General features: G+C 54.2%; 2 protein-coding genes across 7 annotated transcripts in view; one reads left to right on the forward strand and one right to left on the reverse strand.

The window, feature by feature from the left end:
- Positions 1-371: 371 nt before the first annotated feature.
- Positions 372-3,763, forward strand: P2RX2 (purinergic receptor P2X 2). Of its 3 annotated transcripts, XM_055321944.1 has the most exons (12): positions 372-612; positions 761-896; positions 988-1,059; positions 1,182-1,257; positions 1,329-1,425; positions 1,581-1,661; positions 1,776-1,914; positions 2,474-2,604; positions 2,755-2,845; positions 2,968-3,033; positions 3,128-3,205; positions 3,350-3,763. In XM_055321944.1, the coding sequence occupies exons 1-12, from the start codon at positions 437-439 to the stop codon at positions 3,452-3,454; spliced, it is 1,248 nt and encodes a 415-aa protein (XP_055177919.1). In that variant the 5' UTR covers positions 372-436; the 3' UTR covers positions 3,455-3,763. The 3 variants fall into 3 exon arrangements, with proteins under 3 accessions (XP_055177919.1, XP_055177918.1, XP_055177920.1); XM_055321943.1 differs by having other exon boundaries at positions 3,128-3,763; XM_055321945.1 differs by lacking the exon at positions 3,128-3,205.
- Positions 3,764-5,575: 1,812 nt separating this feature from the next.
- POLE (DNA polymerase epsilon, catalytic subunit) overlaps positions 5,576-16,281 on the reverse strand; it is a 50,571-nt gene continuing 39,865 nt past the window's right edge. The window contains exons 43-49 of one of the 4 annotated variants that reach the window (XM_055321896.1): positions 15,074-15,242; positions 14,155-14,283; positions 13,861-14,075; positions 8,208-8,408; positions 7,935-8,060; positions 7,025-7,114; positions 5,576-6,875 (exon numbers count right to left, since the gene is read on the reverse strand). In XM_055321896.1, the coding sequence (XP_055177871.1) occupies positions 6,762-6,875; positions 7,025-7,114; positions 7,935-8,060; positions 8,208-8,408; positions 13,861-14,075; positions 14,155-14,283; positions 15,074-15,242 (1,044 nt within the window). In that variant the 3' untranslated portion in view covers positions 5,576-6,761. The other 3 variants (XM_055321897.1, XM_055321898.1, XM_055321899.1) reach the window with 3 other exon arrangements.

Genomic DNA, 16,281 nt, shown 5'->3' on the forward strand with positions numbered 1-16,281 from the left:
CAAGAGCGAGCCCCGGGGCTGCGGCGATCCGCCGGGACGTGAAGGCGGGCGGGGGCCACGGACCGGCCTCGGGAGACCCGCGCGTAGACCTTAGCCCAACGCGGTGTCTCACGCGTGTTGCACGTCGACAAAGCCGGGAACAGCGCGTGCCCGGGGCTGCCTCCCGCTGGGTGCGCGCGGCGCTCGGAGCCGCGGGGGACGTGGCCCGCATCTCCCCGAGGCCCCCCCCGCCCCCCCGCCCCCCCCCGCTCCGGGCCCACCTGGGCCGCCCCCGCCAGGTAGGCCCCTGCGCGCGCCAAGCCCTGCGCGGCCCCCGGCGGGTGGGCGGGGCGGGGCGCGCCAGGCCACGCCCCGGGGCGGCGCCGCGGGGCTCCCCTGCCCGCGCCCCTACCCGCAGGGTGCGCGCCGCCTCCGGCCCCGGGCGGAGCTCCGGGCCATGGCGGCCGCGGAGCCCAAGCCCCCGGCGGGAGCGGACGCGGCCCGGCGCCTGGCCGGGGGCTGCTGGTCTGCTCTCTGGGACTACGAGACGCCCAAGGTGATCGTGGTGAAGAACCGGCGCCTGGGCGTCGCGTACCGCGCGGTCCAGCTGCTGCTCCTGCTCTACTTCGTGTGGTGGGTGTGGCGGGGCGCGGGGGCCGGGGCGCGGGGGCCGGGGCCGGGGCGCGGGGGCCGGGGCCGGGGCCGGGGGCCTGGAGCGGCGGCGGCCGGCGGGGCAGGGTCCCCCCGGGGCGCCCCCAGAGCGGCCCCGCCCGTCCCGCAGGTACGTGCTCATCGTGCAGAAGAGCTACCAGGACCGCGAGACGGGCCCCGAGAGCTCCGTCATCACCAAGGTCAAGGGCATCACCTACTCCGAGCACAAAGTGTGGGACGTGGAGGAGTACGTGAAGCCCCCCGAGGTGCGCTCGCGCGCCCCGCGCGCCCCTGGGAAGGAGCGAGGGGTGACTGCGCCGCCCGCCGTGGCCGACCATCCCCTCTTTCTGAGCCCAGGGAGGCAGCGTGTTCAGCATCATCACCAGGATCGAGGTCACAGCCTCCCAGACCCTCGGAAACTGCCCAGAGGTGAGGCTGGGAGGGGGGCCACGCCGGGGGGGGGGACGGGGGGGGACGGCGGGGGACGGCGGGGACGGAGGGGACCCTGCCCAGGAGGTGCGGGGCTTCTCACCAAGCGGGCTCCTCCCTAGAGTGTGAGGGTCCGCGACGCCACCTGTGACTTGGACGAGGACTGTGTGTCGGGGCAGCTGGACATGCTGGGAAACGGTTAGTGCATGCTGGCCCTGGGGTGGGGCAGGGCCTCACCCCTCAGCCCCTGAGCCCACGTCTGCCCACAGGCCTGCGGACCGGGCGCTGTGTACCCTACTACCAAGGCTCAGCCAAGACCTGCGAAGTGTCTGGCTGGTGCCCAGTGGAAGATGGGGCCTCTGTCAGGTGTGCGCACCCGGTGACCCCACCTCCCTGGGACCCAGCGGACACCCCAGCACGACTACTCTGCTCCTTTCTCACCTCAGTGACCAGAGCTGGGATGTGCTGGGGAGGGGGGCTGGGGCGGGAACCCTAAACACACCCAGTCTGTGCCTCCTCAGCCAGTTTCTCGGCAAGATGGCCCCAAATTTCACCATCCTCATCAAGAACAGCATCCACTACCCTAAATTCCAGTTCTCCAAGTAAGAGCCGCTAGGGTATGGTGACAACGGGCCAGGGATGGGAGCTGCCTCCTGGGAATGTGGGGTGTGTGGGCACAGAGCTTCTGCTCCTCCCCGACCTGATGTTGTCCCCAGGGGCAACATAGAGCACCGCAAGGATGGCTACCTGGGACACTGCACATTCGATGAGGTCTCTGACCTCTACTGTCCCATCTTCAAGCTGGGCTTCATTGTGGAGCAAGCAGGGGAGAACTTCACGGAGCTGGCACATACGGTGAGGGGGCAGCAGAGGGGGAGTGGGTGGACCAGCCCTCCGACCAGGTGCTGGTTCCCACTTGTAGACCAAGGGTCTGCCAGCCTTGGCGCTGTTCAGGCAGAGGAGAGAAACATGATCGGCCACCCCGATCGTGCAGGGTGTGCAGGGCTCCTGCTGAATTATTGACTCCTGGTCACACAGCTGGCCACTGGTGTCCCCTCATGCTTCAGAAGCAGAGGACACGGGGATCCCTGGGTGGCGCAGTGGTTTGGCGCCTGCCTTTGGCCCAGGGCGCGATCCTGGAGACCCGGGATCGAATCCCACGTCGGGCTCCCGGTGCATGGAGCCTGCTTCTCCCTCTGCCTGTGTCTCTGCCACCCTCTCTCTCTCTCTCTCTGTGACTATCATAAATAAATAAATACCTTAAAAAATGTTTAAAAAAAAAAAAAAGAAGCAGAGGACACTCCCCCAGCACTCCTGGCTCGGCCCTGACTTGCCCCAGGTGCCCAGAGATGAGCACCCCCTGGCTCTTGAGGGTCCTTCCCTAACACCCGTCTCTGTGCCCACTTCTTGGCAGGGTGGCGTCATTGGAGTCGTCATCAACTGGGACTGTGACCTGGACCTGCCGGCGTCAAAATGCAACCCCAAATACTCCTTCCGAAGGCTCGACCCCAAGCACGTCCCAGCCTCGTCTGGCTACAACTTCAGGTAACAGCCTTGGGAGGGCAGGGTCCTCACCGGCCCTGCTGCAGTAGCTCCAACATAACAGGGCCAGGGGCTGGTGGGGTCTTGCAGCTTCTCATCTCAGGTGATGAGTGGGCACCCACCGCCATGCTCCTCAGGGTCGTTCTTTTCCAGGTTTGCCAAATATTACAAGACAAACAGCAGCACAACCCGCACACTCATCAAGGCCTATGGGATCCGCATTGATGTCATTGTGCATGGACAGGTAAAGCAGCCCGGGTTCCAGCAGGCCCAGAACTGAGCTGGCTTGTCCCGTCTCCCTCATTCTCCCTTGAGTCCCATGTGCCCCTGACCCCACAACCGCCTAAGGCAGCCTCCCCTCCCAAGGCAGGGAAGTTCAGCCTGATTCCCACCATCATTAATCTGGCCACAGCACTGACTTCCATTGGAGTGGTAAGGAAATACATGCTGGGCATGGGGGTCTTGGTGGGGGTGGCTGGGAGGAGGGTGTTGCCCTGGCCTTCACACGTGGGTCTCGCTGGCCCAGGGCTCCTTCCTGTGTGACTGGATCTTGCTGACGTTCATGAACAAAAACAAGGTGTACAGCCATAAGAAATTCGACAAGGTGTGCGCACCCAGACAGCCCCCTGGTAGCTGGCCGGTGACTCTGGCTCTGGTTTTGGGCCAGGCCCCTCCCCCAGTCCCTCCCTGCCCTGCAGACCCCAGCCAGGCCTGCCAAGCTCTGGCTGTCCCGCCCCCACCCAAGCAGATGGTGGATACTCCCGAGCAGACCACTGGACCACAGCTGTGCGCCTCCGAGCCTCCCCGGCAGGACTCCACACTCGCAGATCCCCGAGGTCTGGCCCAGCTCTGAGCCCACCACACACTCTCCATCCTGCTGCTTGAGCAAGGCCCCACCTGGGGGGTCCCTGGTGTCTGCACTTCCCTGGTAGCCCATGGAGACCAGGAACCCAAAGATCCCCGTGCAACCGGGTGATGCGCTGACAGAAATGGGTGGCACCCAGACCCTGGCCGTGTCCCTGGGCCTGGAGGGAGGGGCAGATTCCTGCCTCCTTCTCCCCTGACTTCCTCACAGGCCTCTTACCCCTCCCCACCCGGGCTCTCTGCTTGCTTCATGGCCAAGAAATCACACATCCAGAATCCAATAAACCTGTGACCAGAAGCTCTGGCCTCATTTTTTAGTAAAAGCATCTTGAGGCCCTGAATACAAACATGTAGTAGAGGATCCTTGCCGTGGGGGCAGTGGACGCCTCTGGCCCTGTCTCCCCAGCCCGGCACACAGGCATGTTTGCCCCCACGTCCAGCCAGGTCATGGTAAGGTCAGCAGCAGGGCCAAGGGGCTGGGCTCAGACAGTGCATGAGGAACTCAGACTCGTCCCAGCGCCTACGGTTCAGGTGGCTTACCAGCCTCCTGGGGGCAGGAGCTCTCACCCCAGACCCAAAACATGGGAAAGGATGGGGGCTCTGGAGGAGGGAGGCCAGGGAGACGAGGAGAGTCATGCTAAGGCAAACACTGGCTCTTGCTTCAAATACCTGTACAAGCTGCCCAGGCCCCACTTAAAGCAGGGCCTGGGCAGGGCAGGAATTTAGTGCTGGTCAGGGGGATGGAGAAGGTGGGCCAGGGTGAAGAGGCACACATGTTGGCACCAGCTGGCCAGGCCTGCAGATAACTGGTCACCACACCCTCAGAGACAACAGCCGTCATTACATTCAGCATCCCTGCTTGGTGCCTGCCTGGTCAAGCCCCCACTTGAGGGGCTGCCAGAACTTGGACGGCGGTTTCCTAGCAACAGGGATGGCAAGTACACAGTTCTGAGGCAGCATGGGTCATGCTTTGCACACATCACCTCAGCTGGGATCCGGTCACTTCTAAGGTCCAGTGAAGGCTCAGACCCTGCCCAGCCTGAGTCCCCAAGTTCAAGCGGCACTAGCAAGTGGCCAGAGCTAGCCCTTCCACCTGCCCACACCCAACCCGGCCAGCAAGAACACATCTGAGAAGCCTCCGCCTGGCATCCTGTAGAGACCCTCCCATCCTTGAGGTGGTAACTCCACGGTCATCCAAAGCCTGCAACATCCTAGGTGTCGGGCTTGCTGACATCCAGCTCTAGCTTTGGAGAAACTGGCTTTTCCAGTCAGGGCTGGACTGTGATTCAAGGACTGTGGCCAGGGTTCAGGTTTCCCATTCCCAAGCATGAGAGTGATCCTGGGGCCCACAGCTACCCCACCCCAAATGCCCGAGCCCTGCTGCAGGGACACACGGTGCAGTGTCCAGGTCCCCAGCCCCACCCCCACCCCCTGGGACTTCCCTGGCTTTGTTTCCAGGAAGCCTAGTTAGTGCCCCTCCCCCACCACCTAGCCCTAATTTGATTTGATCTCCATCTGGGGGCTGATGCAGCCTCTGTCCACCTTCCAGCCAGTGTCAAGTTTCTCATGGCCACGGGGCCTAGACACACCCATGCACAGGACCCAGGGGCCAATGCACCCAGCTGGACAGATGGTAGCTACTCTTCCTTCTATCCTTGTAGAGACAGACACCTTGCACACACACACACACGTAAAATTTTAAGAAACGTAAACTTCAAAGAGTAAAATGAGAGTTCCAAGTGCAGTGTAATATTGAGAAGTCGGGCAACAAGGGTGAATTTTTGGTGGATGCAGCGCCAACAGCAGCCTGGGGGCTCACCCAGGGCTTCCCCTGGGGCTGCCCATTTGGGGTCTGAGCAAAGGACTCACTTAGCCTGCTTGTTGCCTTGCCAACTCCACTGTTCCTTTTCTGCTTCCAGTCTCATCTAGTTAAAAACGAAGCGTGGAGTTGGTCTTCTGGGGTTGACGAAACAACAGCGGAAGCAGATGCTCAGCAGTCTTCTTGGGGTCACTGAAGGGCAGACCCTCCCTCCGCCAGGCCTGGGGCTCCTCCCCTTGCCCAGCCCCACCCACGGGGAGAGCACAGCATCAGGTCCCAGATCTTTTATTTATTTTTTAAGATTTTTATTTATTTACGATAGTCACACACAGAGAGAGAGAGAGAGAGAGAGAGAGAGAGAGAGAGAGGCAGAGACATAGGCAGAGGGAGAAGCAGGCTCCATGCACCGGGAGCCTGACGTGGGATTTGATCCCGGGTTTCCAGGATCGCGCCCTGGGCCAAAGGCAGGCGCTAAACTGCTGCGCCACCCAGGGATCCCCTCAGGTCCCAGATCTATGGACCACTTGGCCTCTGGAAGCCGGGCTGGCCTCACCAGGGAAAGAGGGCTTGGACCAATCCCTAAGGCTGAGAAGCCAGAATGGAACTGCTCAACCCCCACAAAATTGCTGCTGTTGTGTTTCTCCTGTCTCTCCCCAGACACAGATCCCTCAGAGCTGAAGGAAAAAACTTGAAGTCTTCATGGAAAGAAATGTTTTCCTTAAACCCAGGTGCTAACACTTGATGACATTCAAGTCTGCAATAGACAGTGTGCACCTGCCTCCCCCACTGGGCCCTCTGGCTCTCTGCTAGTCTGGGAGCAGCGCTTGGACCTGGAGGGCACTTGTCACAGCATAGATGCATCAGAGGGTAGGGGTGCTGCAGACAAGGGGACTGCTCCTGTAGACCCTACTCTGTCCATGAAGTTTCCAGACAAGAAGCCCAAGTCTCGGGAACTCATCGTGCGAAAAACATACAGGTCCCCACAGGTTTCGGTTCTGGAGTACCTGGAAATGGCCCAAATCCTGCTGACGTCAAGCCCCAGGACATGTTCTCCGTGGTAACAAGTGATCAGAAAACATGGGCCAGGGGCCGCAGACTCCCTAGGCATCACTAGACCCACCTACCCTCAAGGACTCTGCACAGACAAGACAACCCCTCCCCCCCCAACCCTGCCCCGCTGAAACAGCAGTGGAGAGGGTAGGAGGGCAGGGCTGCAGGGAGGACTGTTTATTCAGCAAGACAGTGGTGGGGCCCCTCCCTTGTCAGGCCTGACATGGATGGCCTGACCACAGCTGGAGGCCCAGGGAACCCAGAGATGGAGCCGCTTCCTGCACTGGTTAGGTCAGGCCTCTCCGGAGCCATGTGACCTGCTCCCCGAAGCTTATTTTCCTGGGGCTTATTTTCCTTGGTGCTCCATCCCAGACAAGGTGACAAGTTTGGGAAGTCAGGGCAGAGAACGGGAATGCTGCTCACGGTGCTAGTGGCCCAGCTGAGGGTTCTTCTGCAGCAGCCACTCCAGGGCCTCTGTGAGGTAGGACATGCCATAGTGCTGGGCAATGTTCTGGAAGATTCTAATCTGCTCCATGAAGACCTGCAGAAATGACCCATCACAGTGAGACAGTGAGACCTGGTTCCAGAGGAGGAACAGGGAAGCACGGCAGAGGCCCCATACGTAGAGAAAGAAGCAGATAAAGGAAAATGGTAAAGGGCTGCAGAGCTAGCTGGCTGTGGAGCCCCCACCTTGGTGTGGATGGTGAGGGTAAAGCCCCCGGCGCAGCTGCAGTACACAGGCATGTTGGTCTCCTTCACACCTCGGCACTTCAGGCAGATCTGCAATGAGGAGCAGTCCTGGTCAGGAGTCTCCCCAGCCTAGGCCAGTAATGGTAACAGCCAGCAGTGGTCAGCAGCTCAGCACTTTCACTTGACAGGCCCTCCCTGCTCTCCACCGCCATGGCCTTTAGCTCAACTATGAATAAAATTCAAGATTTTGCAGTAGGCTTTATCCAAATGCGCTATTTGCTTCCTTCCTAACACCATCACTGAGGGTGCTGCATTCACTCTGCTCCCTCACCCGTGCTCCTCCCTTGGGCCTCCCCATTCCATCACACCCCCTCAGATCTCTGCTCAGATGTCTCCTCTCAGTGAGAATACCCCTGTCTCTCTCTCCCCCATCCCGTTCTCTTGACACTTACCATGACACACACTCTACCTTGCTTGCTATCCCCTCCCACTATGAGAAGTCCACATAGCCAGCACCTGGCCCCTGCAGGAACCCCAACGACACCAGGAGAATGAATCACGAGGACAATGCCTGAACCAAGGGATGGTCAGTCCTCAGAGGACTGGGTTGTGACTTGAGAAGTGTGCAAACCCATAGTTTCTCACGGGTGCAAACTACTTATTAAGAAGCCCTCTGGGGCAGCCCAGGTGGCTCAGCAGTTTAGTGCTGCCTTCCGCCCAGGCCAGGGCGTGATCCTGGAGACCCAGGATCGAGTCCAATGTCAGGGTCCCTGCATGGAGCCTGCTTCTCCCTCTGCCTTTGTCTCCGCCTCTCTGTGTGTGTGTCTCATGAGTAAATGCATAAAATCTTTAAAAAAAAAAAAAAAAGCCCTCTGCCGACTGGAGGGCAGGCCAGGTCCATCAGGCTCACCAGGTCCTGCAGAGTGAAGGCCATCAGTTTCTTCTGCAGGGCTTCCACCAGGGCCATCTCGATGACTGAGGTGTCATAGGCAACCTGACAGTTTGAGCAGAGCCACTGAGGCAGCACGGCCCCATCCTAGGCAGAGGAGGACAGGGCCAGGTCAGTCTTCTATTGTCCTCAAGGCCAGTGAGTGCCTTTTATGTCACAACTAGCAGAAGCTCAACAGTGGGTGCGGCAGCACCTCCCACCCAATGCGAGCGCAAGAACCCAGCGACTGCCCACCTGCGAGAAGGTGAACTCTTTGCACAGGTCCAGGTCCCGGCAGAAGTTACAGCTGCGGCAGATGACCTCAGGGAGCACGTAGGAACGGCAAGGGTCTCGGAACTGTGCCTCCTCCGAGAACTCGCCAACGTCCACCAGACGAAGCAGATCCCGGTTCAATTTGTTCACCTGGTTTGTGATGTTCGTGTCCAGAGACAGAACCTTTGGAGAACAGAGCTTGTCAGGGATGGCCCATTGGGCCTCCTTGCTCTGTCTGGACTGGAAAAGTCTGAGGTGGACTCCTGAAGCTGCAGTTCCTCAGCATCACCTCGCCCCTGGCTTTTTCTGCTGCAAGTGTCAGAGGAGAGGTGTGGTAGCATCCACACCAGCAATTCCTCAGGGCAGAGCCCTCTGCACAGAGGCTTTACCCTGATTCCAAGTCCCAGTTCCAGGGGACCCTGGAGCATACCGACATGCTCTACCTGTCATTCCTACTGATTCCTCCCTCCTCAATGATGGCAGTCCTAATCAACGGGACATCACATTCTCATTTGCAGAGTGCGTGATCTCAACCCCCAATGGTGGGGGGAGTCCCATGCCCGCCTAGAGAAGCCTCTTCTACCTCACGCTACAGCCTGTGTACCTGGTGCTGGGAAGCCTGGCTCTCGTGGTGGTGCTTACAGAGCCACAGATGAGAGGGGAAGGACTGTCCCTAAAGGAGAGGAAGGACAGGACAGACATCTTTCTGGCTCCCATAGTCAAATTAATGCCAAAAGCACCACAAAACTACAGAGCACTTAGAAGACATTCCTGGGATAACTATTTATAGTCAAATTTGAAGCACACCACCCTATTCAGTGAGATAAGTAGATTATGGAAAACAAGTAAACAGGCAAGTATGTATAATGAAGAACGACAACTTAAGCTTAAAAACATACAGATTACTTATTTCCAATTTAAAAAACTGGACTGAATTAAAGAGAAAAAAACGAAAAGAGATTTCACTGGTAAATTACCAAATGTTAAGAAAAAACAACATTCTACACAGTATCTACTAGGACACACCAAAAGGAAAACACATCTAAGTGACTTTATAAGGCTAACATCACCCTGATACCAGATAAAGACAGTACAGGAAAAAAACAGACCAACAACCATCATGTACACTCAAAAATCCCCAATAAAATACCAACAAACTGAACCCACCAATACATAAAATGAATAGCACATCATGATCAAGTGGGATATATCCCAGGAATGCAAGGCTGGATCATTATTTAAAAATCAGTGTCAGGGATGCCTGGGTGGCTCAGCAGTTGAGTGTCTGCCTTTGGCTCAGGGTGTGATCCTGAAGTCCTGGGATCGAGTCCCACATCGGGCTCCCTGCATGGAGCCTGCTTCTCCCTCTGCCTGTGTCTGTGCCTCTCTCTCTCTCTCTCTCTCTCCCTCTCTCTCTGCCTGTGTCTCTGCCTCTCTGTCTCTCAGGAATACATAAAATCTTAAAAAAAAAAAAAAAAAAAAAAAAAAAGAGTGCCATAGCCAGGTGGCCAACAGACATGTGAAAAGATGCTCAACATCCCTCATCATCAGGGAAATACAAATCAAAACCAGAATCAGGTATTACCTCACACCTGTCAGAAGGGCTAAAATCAATGTAAGAAAGAACAGGTGTTGGTGGGATGCAGAGAAAAGGGAACCCTCATGGACAGTTACTAGGAATGCAAACTGGTGCAGTCACTGTGAAAAATAGTATGGAGGTTCCTCAGAAAGTTAAAACTAGAATTACTATATGATCCAGTAATTCCACTACTGGGTATTTACTTAAAGAAAATGAAAACACTAATTGAAAAAGATATATGCATCCCTATGTTTACTGCAGCATTATTTACAATATTAAATATGTAAAATTATGGAAGCAGCCCAAGTGTCCATTGATAATGATTGGATAAAAAAGATGTGATACAAGATACAAGGTCAATATACAAATATCCATGTATCTCTATATATTAGCAACGAACAGCTGGAAACAAGTTTAAAAGAAGTCACTGCCATCACAATGGGACCAAACAACCTGAAAACTTTAGGTGCAAATGTGTGCAATTATTTATATGCTGAAAACTTCAAAACACTGATGAAGAAAACCAAAGATGACCCAAATAAATGGAAAGATACAATGGTTCACGAATTGAGGAGTCTCAGCACTAAAATGTGAATTCTCCCTAAGTTAATCTATAGGTTAAAATGACTCCAATCAACATTTGAAAGGGATTTTTTTTTTTTTTTTCTGGATAGAAACTGATAGACTGGGGTGCCTGGGTAGTTCGGCTGGGTGAGCCTTCAGCTCAGGTCAAGATCTCCGGGTCCTGGGATCAAGTCCCATATCGGGCTCCCTGCTCAGCAGGGTGTCTGCTTCTCCCTCCCCTCTGCTGCTCCCCCTGCTTGTGTTCTCTCTTTGTTAAATAAATAAAATCTAAAAAGGAAAAAAAAAAAACCCTCATATACTGATTCAAAAAATTTACATTTAAAGCAAATGAACTAGACAGAAAAGCCAGAACAATCTTGAAAAGACCAACAACAAAACGAAGTTGAGGCATTCACACCATCTGGTTTTAAGACTCAACAGTCACATAAATCAAGACAACATGGTGTTGGAAAATAGACAAGGAGACTGATGGAGATTCAGAAAAAGACCCATATGTATGTATATATATGGCCCGTTAAGTTTTGAAAAAGTCACAAAGGACAATCTTTTCAAATAAATCATATTGGGATAATCAGACACACTTACACAGAAATATTAACCTCAATCTGCAACCTGCACACTCTATAAAAATTAACTCAGGGGCACCTGGGTGGCTGAGTCAGTTAAGCCTCAGGTCATGACCTCAAGGTTGTGAGATCCAGCCCCATGTTGGGCTCTATGCCTTAGGATTCTCTCTCCCTCTCTGTCTGCCCTTCTCCTCCCCTCCTCCAAAGAAAAAAAAATTGACAAATCAAAGCTAAGATCCATTCACCTAAAAATACTGTTGAGAATTTTGAAAAGGTAGGTAAAGGTAGGTAAAGGTTTGGAAGAAAATATTTAGACATCACATATTTGATAAAGGACTTATATCCACAATATATAAAGAACTTTTAAAACTAAAAAATAATGGGGTACTTGGGTGGCTCAGCCAGTTAAGTGCCTGCCTTTGACTCAGGTCATGATCTCAGGGTCCTGGGATTGAGTCCCAAGTCAGGCTCCCCACTCAGCGGGGTGTCTGCTTCTCCCTCTCTCTCTGCCCCTGCTCATGTTCTCTCTCTCTTTCTGAAATAAATAAAAAATAACCTTTTTTAAAAAAAAAAACCCTCAAAAGAAAAATAACCCTGTTTTTAATAATGGGCAAAAAACTTTGGACATTTCACTGAAGACATATGGACAAAAAACACCACGTGAAAAAATACACAGCATTGGGGAAATACAAATTAAAAACATAATGAGAGGGTAGCCCCGGTGGCCCAGCGGTTTAGTGCCGCCTGCCGCCCAGGGTGTGATCCTGGAGACCCTGGATCGAGTCCCACGTCAGGCTCTCTGCATGGAGCCTGCTTCTTCCTCTGCCTGTGTCTCTGCCTCTTTCTCTCTCTGCATCTCTATGAATAAATACATAAAATCTTAAAAAAAAAAAAAACATAATGAGATACCACCACACACTTATCTGAACAGCTAAATTTTTGAAGATTACCAAGTTCCAAGAGGTATGTGGAACAGCTGGGATCTTGGCATACACCACCAGGGGGAATGCACACTGGAGCAGCCTCTTTAGAAGAATGCACTTAGGATGTGACCCAGCAATCCCCCTCCTCCATTTTTATCCAATAAAATGAAACTTTGTTCACACAAAAACCTATATAAGAGGGCAGTCCGGGTGGCTCAGTGGTTTAGCGCCGCCTTCAGTTCAGGGCATGATCCTGGAGATCTGGGATCGAGTCCCATGTTGGGCTCCCTGCATGGAGCCTGCTTCTCCATCTCTCTCTCTCTCTCTCTCTCTCTCTGTGCCTCTCATGAATAAATAAAATCTTCAAAAAAAAAAAAAAAACAACAAAAAAACAACCTATATAAGAACTATATAAGAATGTTTAGAGGGATCCCTGGGTGGCGCAGCAGTTTAGCGCCTGCCTTTGGCCCAGAGCATGATCCTGGAGACCCGGGATCGAATCCCACGTCGGGCTCCCGGTGCATAGAGCCTGCTTCTCCCTCTGCCTGTGTCTCTGCCTCTCTCTCTCTCTGTGACTATCATAAATAAATAAAAATTAAAAAAAAAAGAATGTTTATAGCAGCCTTGCTATTAAAAATAAAAAAATAAAAACCCAGATGTACTTTTAACCAGTGAACAACAAACCATGGTTCTTCTGCACAATGGGGTGCCACCCAGCCACAGAAACAAAATACTGAAACATGGGACAATCTGGAAGAACTGCAGACCCATTCTGCTAAGGGGAAGAAGCCAGACCTAAAAGGCTACATCATCCACGATGTCATATTCTGGAAGAGGTGACAGTGCAGGGACAGGTCAGCGGTGCCAGGCAAGCAGGGGGAGTTCACCCAGGTGGTGATGGTGGGAACCTTGCTGTTGGGGGCCCAGCTCTATCCCTCTGCGAAACTCCAATGACTGCCCTCCAAAGAGTAGGTCTTACTGTGTGTGAATTTCATAAAGTACAGGGACACAGGACAGATGGGACAGAGAAGTGCATGCCGAGGTGGGTGTGCAGGATGTTAAATGTTCTGCATCCTGACTGTGCTGGAGACACGACTGTATGCCTTTGCCAAAGCTCACAGGACACGGACTAACAACTGTGAGATCTCATTGTACATAAGTTATCCTTCAATGAAAGATAAACCTTGAAAAAATAAAGAAGTAAATAAACCTTGAGAATTCTGAAGTCCACCAAAGCAGGGAAACAGCATGCTAAACTACCTCTCCACTACCAGCGGCAGTCACCTGAGCCTGGAGCATCCTGTCACCGAAAGGCAGTTTGCGGGGAGGTAACTTGATGCACAGCAAAGTGCTCTCTCTGTAAGAGGTGACGCCTGCATGGTTGCCATCTAGTAATGCTATCCCATCGCTGACTCGGCCTGCCTTCCCAGAGAGGCATTTAGCAACAGAGCAAGCTCTCCCCTGCGGCTCCTCCACAGCCCACTCCTTATGGGGGAGCCTGTCCCTGGACCCACCAGCCATGAGATCTGCAAGCATCTGCCATTTCATGCCCACTCTGCATGTGTCTTTTAGCAGCAACCCCAGATCATCCTACCTCAAGGCCTTTGCATCCTGTTCATCCTGGGGTGCACGGGGTGCACCTGACCAGGCCCTCTGGGTCAACAGGGTCTCACTGGGGGCCCCATCTTGTTCACATGTCCTGCCCTGCCCCTCACTGACATGTCCTCCCCTCACTGGAGCGCAGGCTCCATGAGGATGGGGGTCTTTCCTGTCCCGTCCACTTCTCATCCCAAATGACTCACACAGCAGCTGCACAGAATGGGTAGTGAGGGGTGGGGGAGTCCACAAGAATGTACTCCCACCTCTGTGCACACCAGCATGCCAGCACCCAGGCACCTGGCCACCCTCTTGCCCTCCCAGCCCCTAGCACACCCTTGCTAGTGTGAGAGTCCCTGCCTCGCACATGGGTGATGCAGCCTCACCTTGCACACGTACTTGATGAACTCCAATGCAGGGTTGTTGAGCAGCAAGTGAGAACCTGGAAGGGCAGGAAACATGCTGGAGAGCTCAGTGGAGCTCCGGGAGCCTGTGACTTTCTTCTGAATCTTCTGAGTGATGGTGAAGAAGTTCTGAGTCAGCTCGTTGGCCACGTAGTCTTGGGAGAAGGTGATCATTCCTAGGAGGGCAGGGACCATAGCTGAGCTCCCCACTGAGCCACAGCAGGACGTGGAGGGCAGGCCCTGAGGACCCCTGGGACACGGTGAGGGCATGCTCACCAGGAAGGGCACTGGAGGCCGGGGCATCCTGGGAGAGCTGGCTGGGCCCCCGCCATCTCAGGGGTGTGCCCCCTGGAGCACTGCGCCGCAGCTCCTCCTTCATGCTGTGGTACACGGCCACGATGTATGCTGTGGAGAGAGGGCGACCTTGAGGGGTCTGCCTGCGGCTGTTGGTGGACCACGCTCAGCTGGAGAAGCAGGGGGGTCGTGGGGGGTTGGATGCCTGGCACCACCATCCACCTGTACGCTGGGCAGGGCCACAGAATGGCCCACAACAGAACCAAAGCTGGACTGCACACCCCCTCTGGACAACTCCAGCAGCCATATCCATTCCAAAGCACACAGAAATGTGCACAGCACAGAACGGCCATGGTCGCCATGTATCAGCAGGCCTCACTGCTGTGCTTGTCCTTACCTGCTCGTGCAGCAATGGGCTGTTACAAAGGAAAATTTACACACTTCATGTGCATAGCCACTCCAGACACCTTGCTGTATAAATACTGAACCATATTATTTTTTGAACGCTGAACCCTTAGCCCTACATCAGACTTAGGACTTTCTGACACAACAAGTTAGGTCTTAAAGACCTACCAGTGGGGACTGATTCAGGAAACTTCTAATCTTTTCTACTATTTTTACTCCTATTTGTGCACAGACAAGTCTTAGGGCAGAACCATGAACCCTTGGGTGACTTGTCTGAGGGCAGCCACTCTCACTGGGTTCTGGAAAAGGCTGAGGTCCTGGGCAGAAGACAGGGGTCTCCTCTCCACCTTGCAGGGAGGTGTGCAATCAGGGCATCTGGAACTCTAGTTGCCGGGGTTTATTTTCCAATTGTTTACCTTCTTGCTATGCAAACACACCAGAGCCATGTTATTCCCGCCACATAACTCAGACACAGTGGCTAGTGTGGATGGCTCACCTGACACAATCATGAGGAAGTAGCTCTGGCAGGAGGCTGCCTGTGGCAGGAACTGCACAATGTTCCAGTTGTTTTCCAGCATGTCCTCCACATCTGGTTCCTGTTTGCCTTCCTCCTCCTCTTCCTCCTCCTCCTCTTCCTCTACTCTGCCCCCCTTTTGGGAGTCTTGCTGTAATACAGACACAAAGACCCAGCTGTGACTTTGCCGTAGCAGTATCACACAGCAGGAAGTGCACAAGTCATTTTACACCTGGGTCTACTGACCCCACCTGCCTACTGTGATGCTCATCTAGTCCACATCCCTGGGCCTGGGTACGATTTCCACAGGATGGCGCTGAGGGTGAGGTCACATATGTAATGCACCTGATGTGTAGAAGCACTCCTGATATGGTGATTGTGATGCTCATTTTGTTCTTCCAGAGAACTCACTTTAAAGTTCTTCAACTCCCCTCCTCCCAGGTAGGGAAGAGTCACAAGCAGGTGACCTGGGGTGTAGTTCTCTTGTCTGAACCCCAGATCTTCTGAGATGGTGACAATTCTATCCATACAGCCCTACTACAGATACCTCCTGTGTTACCAAATTCCCTTCTCAAGGGGCCTTTCACATCAACACATCAACTCTGGCATGAGTCCGTATCCTTAGAGCAGCAACCACCACTGCCTTTCTCTTGATCCAGCTACAATACTTACACTCTACTCCCACTGGGGTCCCCACAGGACCTCGTACTCAGCAAGGAGGGCGGCCATCCCCCAACCACTTAGTACGGAGGCCAGCCCGGTCTCCCACCCAGTCTCAGCACCAAGGGCAGCTTGACCTTGTGCACACCTCATGCCCCGGCTAAGCATGCTCCCCTCACCCTATACTTGCTCTCCTTCCCCATCTATCTGTAATAGACACATGGCTCCACACCCCTGGGTACCACCCAAACCCCCAGATGTCAACTATATCCATTCCACTGACCTGTTCCCTCCACCTTCAAAACCCACCTGAGTCTGTCTTGCTGACCCTACCCGCCCTACACCCTCCCTTGGGCCAACGCTAACTGGGCTGCTACTCGAGGCCTGACCTACAGTGTTGTCCACGATGTGGGGCCCTAGCAGAAGTCAGGTCCTGACATGTCCCCACTCACGATCTCTCCATCACTAAAAACCAAATCTCCAACTCAGCCTGTGTACCCAAGTGGCCTGGCCCTCGCCGCTCTGTGCTG

Source organism: Nyctereutes procyonoides, unplaced genomic scaffold (genome assembly GCF_905146905.1).
Source record: "Nyctereutes procyonoides isolate TBG_1078 unplaced genomic scaffold, NYPRO_anot_genome, whole genome shotgun sequence".
Taxonomy (NCBI): Eukaryota; Metazoa; Chordata; class Mammalia; order Carnivora; family Canidae; genus Nyctereutes; species Nyctereutes procyonoides.

Coding starts and splice junctions, on each gene's coding strand:
- P2RX2 (XM_055321943.1), top strand. CDS start 437: ATGGCGGCCGCGGAGCCCAAGCCCCCGGCGGGAGCGGACGCGGCCCGG. Junction 1,426..1,580: donor GAAGATGGGGCCTCTGTCAG/GTGTGCGCACCC, acceptor GTGCCTCCTCAG/CCAGTTTCTCGGCAAGATGG. Junction 1,662..1,775: donor CCTAAATTCCAGTTCTCCAA/GTAAGAGCCGCT, acceptor TGTTGTCCCCAG/GGGCAACATAGAGCACCGCA.